Source organism: Podarcis filfolensis, assembly GCF_964270895.1.
Source record: "Podarcis filfolensis genome assembly, chromosome: 8".
Lineage (NCBI taxonomy): Eukaryota > Metazoa > Chordata > Lepidosauria > Squamata > Lacertidae > Podarcis > Podarcis filfolensis.
In genome coordinates this window covers 16371838-16384252 of record NC_139611.1, presented here as the reverse complement: position 1 = coordinate 16384252, position 12415 = coordinate 16371838, and the positions used below count along the sequence as shown (strand labels likewise).

Below are 12415 nucleotides of genomic sequence, written 5' to 3'. Positions count from 1 at the left end.
TCACAAAAAGCTTGTAAGTCTCCCTGCGGTTTGAGAATAGGGGTGGCACAGGGAGGGTAGCATTGGAGCAACCTAATTCCAAATCTCCCTCGAGTTTGCAGAGTTAATTTGGATCCAGGTCAGTGAAAACGGGCACTGGATGTTCAGTAGGTTTCTCAGAAGAACATGTCCTCTGATAATGCAGCAGCCTTTTATCAGGTTGAGATTCCTTTTGGATCTCTAGCTGAGAGCATATCTTGACCTGCTTCGTGTGTTGGTCTGGAAGTGTTAAATCAAGTTCTGAAGATATTTTGCAGGACGACAACCGGTAGACATATTAAGCTTTTTTTGATAGGATTTAGTTATCACAGTTGTCTGGCAAAACAGAACTAGCTTGCCTCATACTATGAACGTAGGGTATAATAGGGCTTCCTTTCAATTTAGCTGCTGCTGAAGTTAATCGCTTTTGAGTTTTCATTACAGTCAAGTGGTTTATATCTTGTGAAATAAAATGAATGTATTTCGCTGTGTATCTTTTGAAATTCTTATTGTTGTTGGTCACTTGATGTGGTGTAAACAGAACACTTATCTCCTCCAGGAAGCAGCGCAAAAAGGAAAGAAAAAAGCTATCAACCATTAGCTTCACATCATGCAGAACCAGTGTTAGAAACTGAGATAGGAAAGCTAGGAGCTAAATGGCACCTTAAACCTAGGTTATGGGCGCAACAAGGGAATGTCTAGGCACGCTTTTTTATAACAAGAACACAAAGCTGAAAATGAATGAACTACAGCTAAAATCTGACATTCATTTTCACATGGTCTAGTCCTTCCCCTGCTCACTCCCCCTAATATTCTTAAGAGGGTCTCTTCTCTAGTCTTCAAAGACTAGCTGGAAGTGGGGAGGCAGAAAAAAGTCCTCCTTTCCTTCCACTCTACAGTTTTAATTTGAAATCTTAGACGAAGTACTGCGCCCAGAGCTCAGAAACTGCTCATGCTAATGAAATTCCCTGTCGCAAAATGCTCCTAGAACAATGGAAGTTTCGAACACTGTGCAGAACCAAATATAACAAACGTGTTATCATTCTGGAAACAACCGATGTGTACAATGAAAATGCAGCAACAAGCATTTATTAATTGAGTGTCTAGTTGCAGTTAGCATGTTTGAACAGTCTGCCACTAGTCATGTGCTGGGTGTCCCCCCCTTGATGTTGGCCTTTCACATGAATGATGAATTTGGACTAGCAATCCTGTACAAATTTTGTATTTGAAACATTTTAAAAATTGCTTGCTTTGAGGTATAGTGTGACATTGAGTGAATTAATGATCTACATAAATCTGCTTGCAAAATGCAACCTGTTATGGATCTGAAAGATGGAGAGCAGCTTTACTGGAAGATAAAGAGGAGAAGAGATGATGGTATCGACCTCATTGCTTAAGGCTTATGGGGGGAACCTTGCACTGCTTCTAATTATAGTGTCCCATCTGAGCCGGGGAATGGAACGTCGCATGGTGTTTTCCACATGTTCTGTATCAGTTTCCGGGAAAATGCTCTTTGGAAATCTCTCGGGGAAAGGATAGAAGTCCAGGTGGTAAATCGCTAGAATGTTCAGAAACTTTATGACTTAATGGAATGGAAGCATGTTGCCCTTGAAAGAGAACCTTCTATTTATTTCTAATAGTTCCCAAACAACTGGGGGCGAGGGAGGGAATATGTTTTAAAATGTGTAGTCAGTCTTGAAAACAGAGCTTGTTTTGTGAATAAGATGGTGGGCTGCGAATTGGGAAGTTTCCAGCCTGCATCTCATTCTAGCTATGAACTTAACTGGGAGGCCTTAAACAAATCCCCCTCTCTGCCTCAGGACTGTTGTCTGTAATACCGTATTGGCCCGAGTACAAGCCGCACCTTTAAAATTCAAGGGGAAGAAAGAAAGAAAAAAGACAATACCCAAATATAAGCTGCTTCCTTAAAATTCTGCAGGCACTCACACCTGTTGTGTTTTACCGTATGTCTGTTTCAGCAGCGATATCGTAAAAGCCAATTTTTTTAAGGTCGCAAATTTAAGCCGCACTATAACTTTTCACGGTTAGAATTTGGAAAAAAAGTGAAGCTTATATTCAGGCCAATACAGTATGTAAAATTCACAGTGATAATGGTTGTATTCAGTTGTTGTGCTAGCTAAACTTTCCATTTGGTGAAATGTGAATATGTCTGGCCTCCTCTCAACATAATGTGCACCCTCTCCCCTCTTTCCACACAGCTGGGAGGATGAGTTTGAAAGCTCCTGCTTTTTGGTTAACCATAGTTTGTTGTGACCAGGATCTGTGCTTAATAATATTATTTATTAAATTTATTAAATTTGTATAGCTCTCTTCGGTTCACAACATAAAACTACAAAATGAAAAGACAAAAGACATAATAAAGCAAGCTCCATGTATTCTGTGTTTGGATTGACTTGCTTCTCATATTTGTTTTGATTGTACAGTAGTTATATGTAATTCTTTTCTCACACTCCCTTTTTAAAACTCTTATTCTGGATTATAGTTAATATTAACATTTCTAGTAGCTTGCTCGTTATTTGAGAGCTGTACAGGAGCCATGGTTTGAAGTTTCCTTGTTTTAAACTAACAACAGTTAATGGTCACCATGGTTTGTTGGTCCAGATAACACAACAAATGCTGGTTAACTGAAAGAGAAAGCAAAAGCTTCTGAACTTTTTTTCCCAGCTGCATTGGCGAAGGAGTGGTGGATGTCCATGCAGGCTCTGGAGGAGGCCATGCTCATTCATATTTTGCTAAACCAGCTGGCATCATTGTCAATTGGACATGCTAGCTGATGCTGATGGAGTTGTAGTGGAAAATATCTGGAGGGCATCAGGTAATGAAAGTCTTGCCTTAACAGCTTCCCTCAGCAACAAATTGCTGCAGGCCTTGGAGCGATACTGCAGTCAGTAGCACAGGAATGACTTCACTGGATTCTAAGAACCAAGGAGAGTCATAATTTAGTTGTAGGTTGCTTGTTTTGTATGCAGAAAGTCACAGGCTCAGTCCCTAGCACAGCCTTTCTCAATCTTGGACTGCTAGATGTTGTTGGACTACAACTCTCATAATTCTTAGGCAGCATGGCCAGTGGTCAGGGATTATGGGAGTTGTGGTTCAAGAACATTTAGTAGTTCACAAAAAGCTACCCTAGCATCTCCAGTTAAAGGGACCCCAGGTATGAGGTGATGGGAAAACACTCGATGCTTGAGACCCTGGAGAGCTGCTGTCAGTAGGGACAGATAATACTAGACTAGATGGACAAACTCTTTGACCTGGTGTATGGCAGTTCCCTATCTTCCTATTATTCTGGCCTTAACATACCTTGCTTGCAGTCCCTTCCTTCAGCTAGCATCTCCAGGTGGCATGGGAAAGCTGTGCCTGACCTGGCTTGGGTGTATCTTGAAATACGTCCCAGTTCTATTCTTAGCTCTCTTTTCTTGCGTTGTCAGAACCCTGGAGGATTTATACACCAGCATTTTGCTAAGCCCTTTTTTAAAAAAAATGTTTAACCCTTGTTTCATTGCAGATCCGTCGGAGGCGCCTTGCCCGGCTCGCCGGCGGGCCATCTTCTCAGCCCACCACACCGCTTACGTCTCCGCAGAGAGAAAACCCTCCGGGGCCTCCTGCAGCAGCACCGCCTTCTGGAGCGCCCCATAACCTTGGGCTAAACATTCATAGCATGACCCCAGCTACCTCTCCCATTGGCGCATCAGGTAAGCCACAACTTAATAATCCTTTTCCTTGAAATAGCTGTTACTGGTTTCTATGTCTATTACAACATTTCCCCCACCGCCAAAATGGCTATCAGGTTGTACATTAACATAAATCATCCTTATTATGCCGTACAAATTTTTCAAATGTCCAGCATATAACAGTCCCAGGGACAAAAGTTGTTTTACCTGTTGCAGACAGTCGTTCCCAGGGAAGAATATAGTTCAAGTTGTGATGTTTAGGATAGCCATATCTGCAAAGATGCTTCAGAGAGTTTCGTTTAAGACCTGTTTTCATTTGTATATTGAATAAAACGTCACCATCTTGCCATGAAAACTGTCCATTCCCAGTATCACTGACGTACTTTCTTGGTGACAGGAAATTATACCGTTTACTTTAAACTGTTAAGTCCCGGGATGGTCCTTGCAAGGCTTTCTAGGTTTGAGTTGCAGATAGCCGAGTGGCCACTAAAAAAATAGTGAATAAATCCTTATTCTTTATATTGGCATTTAGGCCTCCACAATTGGCAGTGAAAACACAATTGGCAGTGAAAAATCCAGTTTAATAATTCTGATTTCCTTCCTGTTAGCAGCTGTGTTAGAAAAATTCCTGGTCATTCCCCCCCCCCCCCCCCACGGCAGATGATTAAAATGAACACTAGGAATTCAGATTTCTTTCTACAACTCCAGTATGGAGTAGTTTTTTCTGCATTGCTATGTTAATTAAAAACTGCAGAATGATAGATCAGTAAGGAAACATTACACTTGCCTAATTTTTTCTCTTAAATATTTTGTGGAAATGCACATTCATTTGTTTTGATACCATGCGAGCACTTTCAGCTGAAGGGACCATCTTGTACAACCTTATTAGGTCCTGTCTTTTTGTGTGTGTTGGTTCCTCTCCTTGGAAGCAGGGATATGTGATCTTTTCAGCTGCTGGTTGTGGCTTAAAACAGTCCATATTGGGAATTGGGATTGTTTGCAAAATTCTCTGCGGCAATTTGTGATGCTGGCCATGAGCAATGAGATCCGTTCATGGACAAATCAGCAGAGTTTTGTGGCACCTTCAAGACAAATTTATTATGGCATAAGATGAGCCCTGCTGTATCAAGCCAAAGGCTTAGCTAGTCCAGCATCCTATTCTCACAATAGCTGACAAGTTGCACATGTGATTCTCTGCAACTGGCATTCAGGCATACTGTCTCTGACAGTAGAGAGAGAGGACATAGTCATCACAGTTAGTAGTCTTTGATAGCCTTATCCTCCATAAATTTGTCTATTTCTTTAAAAGCAGGGGTTGGGAACCCTTTCTGGTCTGAGGGTCCCATATCCTTCTGGACATCCTTCCAGGAGCTGCTTATCAGTGGTGGACAAGATCAGGTTGACACATTCCTCTATCCTTACAAGCAATAAACATTACCAGAGTTCAAGGACACATTTTCAGGGGAAAACGCTCAAGGAGTGTGTAAAGGAGGGCTAGTGGGGTGTGTGAACTGGAGAGAGTTCCAAGGGCCACATTTGGCCCCCACCCCTCAGGTTCCCCATCCCTGTTTCAAAGCTACCTAAGTCAATGCTGTAGTTGCATCTTGTGTGTTACACAGAAGGTTTCGTGATGTATATTCCATTTCATTGGGTTAGAATATCTGAGTTACAGGTAACCTGTAAAATTTCATGCATCTAATGAACTGGATGCTAGTCAACAACAGCTTATTACAGTAAGCCCACAGCTTACACAGGGGTTACATTTTGGGGATCGTTCCTAAAGCCAAAATCATGCCTAGTTGAAACACATTGGGAGCAATGGTGGGTGGAATTGCCAAAGTTCTTTTCCCCGGACGCCAACCCCTTTTTGATTTTTTATTTGCCAAGCGTGTAAAGCTGAATGTGCACAAGTTAAATGTGTGTAACTTGTGGGCTTACGGTATGCAATTGTAAATTGTTTGGTCTTTTAAGGTTCCTATTTTGATTTTGTTGCAACAGACTAATACGGCTACCCCTCTGGATGTTATTGCTGGATGGGCCCCTAAGTTGCTGCTGGCTACAACAGCTAGATAGAGGCTCCTTTTTCTGAGGCACTATGCTTCTGAATACCAGGTTTTCGGCCAGGGCTGAAAACTCTTTTCAGCACATAACCTATAATCTGTTTTAGAGGGTTTTGTGGAGATAAAATGTGGCGTTTGGGGGTTTAGGAGCATGTGCCCTTGGAGTAAAAATGCAATAAATAGCCTATTGAAATGTGTAGCATAGACAACAACATTGATTTTAAATAAAGGATTAGTCATGTTCCTGCTATCATACAGACCTTTCCCCTGCAGAGATCCCAGTCAGTCAGGACAGATGCCACTGGGTGTCAGGGCTGTGTTTGCCCTCACTGCAACAGTCCTCAAGTGCAGCTGTTTACTTTCCCCTTATCTAGATGAATGGCAGCCATTCACTTAATGCTGAAGAAGGGCCATTGTTCATGCTTTGCATGTAAAAGGACCCAGGTTCAATCCCTGGCATCACCCTAGTAGGTTTGATAAATATCCCTACATGAAACCCTATAAACCCACAGCCACACAGTGCCAAACTCTCGTGTAATAGCCACTGAGCACCAAGCTGCCTCTTAATGTGCATAGCCCTATTCAAGGTCCTGTTCCTTCATTATGTGAGTGTATGATAGTAGTTGTGAATTAGCTCTCATATATATCTTACTTTGTTTTTGTCGCTCTCCTTCCTTCCTCCTTAACCCTGACCCTGCAGTTTAGGTGAGAGACTAGTATGCCACTGTGATGCAATATTGCACATTGACCTCATGCTGAAGATACAGTATAGCAATAAATATTTTTCCTGTTTGAAATGGCTCAAGTAACATATGTATAGTCTCTCTTAGCTGTTTACTTCGAGAAATCATTCAGGCCAGCTTGCTCCACTATTGGATTCAGTATTGTTTGTGCCTACCAAAGATAGGGGACAATTTTCATTTAAATTTGCTATGAGTGTGCTGGAATAGATTATGGAGCATATATTCTGTCCAGAGCAAATGACTATCAACACTTTATTTCTTGGCAAGGCAGCATGCAAAGTGGGAAAGGTAGTAATGATGGCTGCTTCATTTTCTTTGCTTTTTTATTATTCATGGATATCTTAAATTGTACTAGTGGCTATCTTTTCTCATCAGTTTGTTCTTACTAGGTTTTTAAATATGTTTGGTTTTCTTTTACTTGATGGAATGGTTCAGACAGAATGCTAAACCATGGTTTAGTGTTACATTTGTGAGTCTTGGTAAACCATGGGCTTTCACTCTTTCTTTCTTTGGTATGCCAGAGGAGGCAGTTGAAAGCTTTCTGAGATAACTGGTGTTCCCCACTTAGGAGTTCGAACTCTTCCTAGTTAGCTCAAACAAATCAAGACCATCAGCTTTGGTTTGCTTCCTTACTTGAGTTCCTTAAAAGCAGGAGCTAAATGTATCCCTCTTTCCTTCCCTCCCTCTTCTGATGCCCTCTCAAGATGGTGGCCTCACCTTCACCAGCTTGCTGAGGACTCCCAAGGATAGGGGAAAGGAGAGGAGGCTCAGGAAACACGCCGCAAGGGAGGGTGTTTGAAAAGGGGTGAGGGGGTGCCGGCTCTAGAGATGACATAATTGGGCTTCGGAGGCTTGGAGCGCATTTCCTCACAGGGGAGCCGCAGAAGGAATGTAGTTGGTCAAGGGAGCATTTGACTCAAAAAGGCTGAAAATCTCTGGTGCATGGGATTACATTTCATGGGAAAGTTTTTGTCTGGTACTCGAGTAGGCAGTAATAATGTTCTACCTCCCAGAAGCCGTGACTCGATGCGTGTCAAAGTTTTTCTCATGGCTGGGCCCACTCAGAGCAGTGACTCTACAGAGTTGCAGTGGGCAACCTTTGAACTCATTGGAATTAATTTCCTACAACACATCACTCTGAAGTCTTTGGGGATTACTGGTGTTAGCGCATTGCTGATTATTTATGTTGCAGATATATAACATCTTTTAATTGACACTTTAGCATTTTCATTGTATATAAGGAGCACTCTTACTAGCAAACTCAGTCACCCTGTGCCAACAGAGTTGAAAAGCAGGGTCACTAGGAACTAGAAGTTGGTACTGGTGTGCTTGATTCAATTCCAGGCCGCTCAGAAATACAAAAGCAACCAAACGAGGCAGTCCCCCCTCCCTCAAAAAAGCCAATACCTCAGCCCCAGTGAGGATTTATGAATATTCTGTTGTTCCCAGCAAGCAGATAACGTTGAGTGTCAGTTGGTAAAGAAAAACAAATAACTGGAAGAAGGAAGGAAAGCCTGAATTGGCTTGTCGGAGCAGCTTAATAGTGCCCTGGAGGGAAGGCACGGCTGGCTGGAATAGGATTACTCCTGGTATTGGGAGGGGGGAAATGTGCTGCAGCATTTTTTTGTTGTGTGTGTGTGTGTGTGTGTGTGTGTGTGTGTATAATATAAGTACCATATTTTTTCATCTATAAGATGCCCCCGTGTATAAGACACCCCCTGTTTGGGGAACTCCAAATTAAAAAAACACCCCTCAGCACTACCCATGTTTAAGGCAAGCCCCAATTTTAAACCTAATTTTTGGTTAAAAAACCCTAGTCTTATACACGGAAAAATACGGTATGTAATGTGTGTGTAATTTACAGTATGTGTGTGTTCAGTTTTGGAAAACTAAGAGCTAAATGGCATCTTAAACCTAGGTTATGGGTGCAACAATGGAATGTCTAGGTGTGCTTTTTTCCAAACAAGAATACAAAGTTGAAAATGAATGAACGACGGCTAAAATCATATGTTCATTTTCGCATAGTCTAGTCCTCCTCTGAAGACTGCAAAAAACAAAGCCATGCTTCCCCTGCCTGCCCCCCTAATATTCTTAAGAGGGTCTCTTCTTCACTCCTCAGAGAGTGACTGGAAGTGGGGAGGCAGAAAAAGACCCTCCTTTCTTTCCACTCTGCAGTTTTAATCTGAAATCTTGGGCACAGTACTGTGCCCAGAGCTCAGAAACTGCTCATGCTAATGAAATTCCCTGTTGCAAAACCCACCTAGATCAATGGGAGTTTCGAACACTGTGTGTGTTTAGTTCAAGAATGTGTTGTAGGAACAAAATGACATATAGTTTTTTCCCCCTGTTGTCCTTTCCCTGCAGGTGTAGCCCACCGCAGCCAGAGCAGCGAAGGTGTGAGTTCGCTCAGTAGCTCCCCATCAAACAGCCTTGAAACACAATCTCAGTCCCTCTCCCGGTCGCAGAGCATGGATATCGATAGCGTCTCCTGTGAGAAAAGGTAAAAAAGTTTCCATCTGCCCTCTTCATTTGAGGCTGTCTCATTGTGGGTTGCCCCAGATGCTTGTTGCTCATACAGATGCTAGTTTTTTATGCCCTGCTCAGCAGTTTCTAACATGAGCTTGTAAATAGCTGCTCGCCTGGTTCCTGGTGGTGAGATAGAATTGTCTCTGGGGTACTTGGCAGGGTATCTTTTATCAAAGTAATTGGATCTTTTTAATTGATAGTTTTTATTGAAATTCCCACAAAGAAGCAAAAAACAATACAGTCGAACAATACAAAATAAACCATAATGAATCAAAATAATATGAACTATGTGCATGTTTAAGGGGCAGGAGAGGTGAAATAGGGGGAGAGGGGGCAGCTGGTGGTCCAGGTCAGCCCAGCACTCAGTGCTTCCCATCTATGTTGTGTTTGTGGAATATCATTTGCTCATAAATCTCCAGTTGAGTCATATCTTATGCTCAAAGAGGTGATGGTTCTTTAACTTTAAAGCTAATCTGAGTTATCTTCTGCTTAAGCCTTTGCTGGCAACTAGTTTTTTTCTGTGGGCATCTTAAACAGTTGGGGGGTTGATGGGCTAAAGTCACCTCTCTAACCCAAAATGTCTTGCTGGCAAATACAGTGGATAGAACTGCCTCTTTTAAGCTCCCACCCAGAGGGATAGGATGCTATTTTGGTAATGGGGTCAAATTTACCATTTAAAAACACACACACACACAACCACATATTAGGGAATCGATTGTGGGAACTGAAATTCAAAAGGAAAGGGTAAAAAAATAGAAACCGACCATGTAATAAAAGCTTTCAATATTAACAACCCAATCAGAGTGGCTGATAAGATGTCTGAATAATTAATAATGAAATAGCATGCAGCATTGATTGCTCAAAACGTGTTTGTGAGGGTGATGTGTAAAGCAGTTACAGTTGCCTAGATGTTTTAGGAAGAAAAAAGGCAGTGAAGAAAGACGTGAAAAGGAAGAGGGGAGCTTTTGGTTGGGGTCATGCTCTTTGCCCCTGTGGTCTGAGCATGAGTCCTGAGATAAGAGGCAAGCGTGGCCCTCACCTGTTTGGTTTTCATGACTGCAGCTCCTTCCTTGCTAGGTTAGTTGAAGGGACTGGGTAGAAACCCCTCAATCAGGTGAGCATTTGCTGGGTGCAAAGGATGCTGGGTGTAACTGTTACATATATTCTGTGGTTGGAGATGCATGCAGAAGGACCAAGGTTCAATCCCTGGCATCTCCAGGTAGGGCCAGGAGTGTCCCCAGCCTTAAATCCTGGAGAGCTGCTGCCGGTCAGTGTAGTCAATAGTGAGCTAGATGGACCAAATAATGAGCTAGGTGGTCTATGCTCAGATGTTGTTTGGAGCTTTTCCTTTTTAGTTTTAGAAGATTGTTTATTGATTATTTGTAGCATACACACTAAAGCTTAATACAAAAAAGGACATGAGAAAAATTAATAGAATTAATTAAAAAACCAAACAACAATTTCCAGTGGCAAGAATGATGCCAGTTACAGACTGAGACTTCATGAGTTGGCAAGGTATTTAATCCACGAAAGCTTCTTCTGTATTAAATATTTAATTAGCCTTCAAAGCACTAGGGGTCTTTTTGCGGTTTCCCCACCATCTTACAGTTAAATTTCAGCCATTAAAATGCTCAATTCTTCTGTCTTTATTTTTTAAAAAGAATTTATCCATTCTGAAATTATTTAATTAACAACCAAATATAACATCGAAAAGGAAACACACACACATTCATGAAATGGGAAGCTGGATTTTTCATCCCTTCACAGAAATTAAAGACCCTTCAAAGGGTGGTTCCTCTCTTGGTTTCTAGATTCTAATCCTCCTCTAGCGACCATGTTTTAAATTTGGCACATACTTCTCAGAAGATTACAGTGAACCAGAAGCTGCTATTCTCCTTTTCCAGAACTCACTATATTGTTTAATTGGGAATATGTTTTTTTCAGTTCATTTATGATAGTTAATATATTAAATTCATGCACGTATTTCTGCTCCCCAAGACTTATGCCCAATTTAAACAATGAGTCAGTAACACACAGATTTCAGTATTCACCAAATATGGCCAGTTTCGCCAGGCACCCTTGCTGTTAACTTTCAGTGGTCTCTTGAAGACATGCCAACAGGCCTATGCCGTTTAAATCTCCCTACCATTTTTTTTTAATGTTCACCGTGTATTGTTTTTATGTTCTCTTTTATTTGTATATCCACAGCATATGGTGGTATATGAAATACTTATATAAATAAAAGTATAAAGAAAGAGATCTGGAGGGTGGCAGTGTGAGAATGGACCTTTTTAATGGCGGCATTTCCTGGGAGACACTTGCCTGGTGTGATCATTGCTTACCTTTAGGTGCTAGGCAAAAGCATCCTTTAGCTGCAGGCCTTTGACTTTTGATTATCTGTAGCCTCCTTCACTGGGTAGGATGTTATAGTTATGTCTTCTAAAGATATGAATGAGTTTTAGTTTCGAATCTATTCTAATATTGGGCTGGTTTTAATGTATGTGTTGTTGTTTTTGCTGTAAGATGCTTTGAGTTGCTTCTGTAAAAAAAGTGGCAAATAAATTGCATTAATAATAATGCTAATAATAAAAATAAGCCTGCAGAAACTGCATGCAGCCTCACCACCATCCATATGCCCTGATTTTTTGTTCTGTGCAGGCACCAACTTAAGAACAGAGGGGTTTCTTTCCCCACCCCTTTTAGTTCCTAATGGGCTGCTCTGTAGAGCTCCTTTCAGGTTGAGTCACTTTTCCGCCTTTCTTTGGAGAGCAAAACACAGTATGAACAATAGGTTGTGGGCCAGGGCTGTTGACTAGTGGCTGTTAATGGCAACATTTGTTAATGGATCCAGTTATTCTTGTGTATGTCAGTCTTTTCCCTCCTTGAGCTGCCTTCATGTTCTGCAGCCATCCTGTTTTTCGGTCAGCAACTTTCATTGAAAATGCCTGGAAGAATTAATGGGTTCTTTGTTCTACTTGACAGTATGTCCCAGGTGGATGTAGATTCAGGAATTGAAAACATGGAAGTTGATGAGAATGACCGAAGAGAGAAAAGGAGCCTTACCGATAAGGTGGGTAAGCTGTACTGGATGGAGTTGGGAAGCTTGGAGACACTTGACTGTTGCCCTTTATGGGGCAATGTGCGCACGGGTTTAAAAATGAACGCTCATTCATTTATTTTTATTCATTTGGGTTTCTTGCTCACTCTTACTTCCAAGGCCTCTGGGCAGTTAAAAGTTAGGAGCTATGGGCTCAGTTTCAGATAACAAACCACCTATGCTTGTTATCAGTCTTGTTTCATGTGCTGCCTCTAGTGGAGGAGTTGCAGCTGGGTGGGATATGGGGTGGCCTTCTTGGTTGTGGCGATGCTGTTGTGA

General features: G+C 41.7%; 1 protein-coding gene and 1 long non-coding RNA gene across 12 annotated transcripts in view; one reads left to right on the top strand and one right to left on the bottom strand.

The window, feature by feature from the left end:
- Nucleotides 1-12415, top strand: part of UBE4B (ubiquitination factor E4B) — a 70513-nt gene that overhangs the window by 14743 nt on the left and 43355 nt on the right. For 9 of the 11 annotated variants that reach the window (XM_083628459.1, XM_083628468.1, XM_083628464.1 and 6 more), the window contains 3 exons: nt 3545-3731; nt 8878-9013; nt 12022-12109. In XM_083628459.1, the coding sequence (XP_083484585.1) occupies nt 3545-3731; nt 8878-9013; nt 12022-12109 (411 nt within the window). Of the gene's footprint in view, nt 1-2943; nt 3194-3544; nt 3732-8877; nt 9014-12021; nt 12110-12415 lie in introns of those variants that run through there. The other 2 variants (XM_083628460.1, XM_083628465.1) reach the window with 1 other exon arrangement.
- On the bottom strand, nt 1969-4191 carry LOC310769627. Its single transcript, XR_014551755.1, has 2 exons — nt 3918-4191; nt 1969-2954 (listed from the first exon to the last, which is right to left on the bottom strand). It is a non-coding gene; the product is annotated as an uncharacterized lncRNA (long non-coding RNA).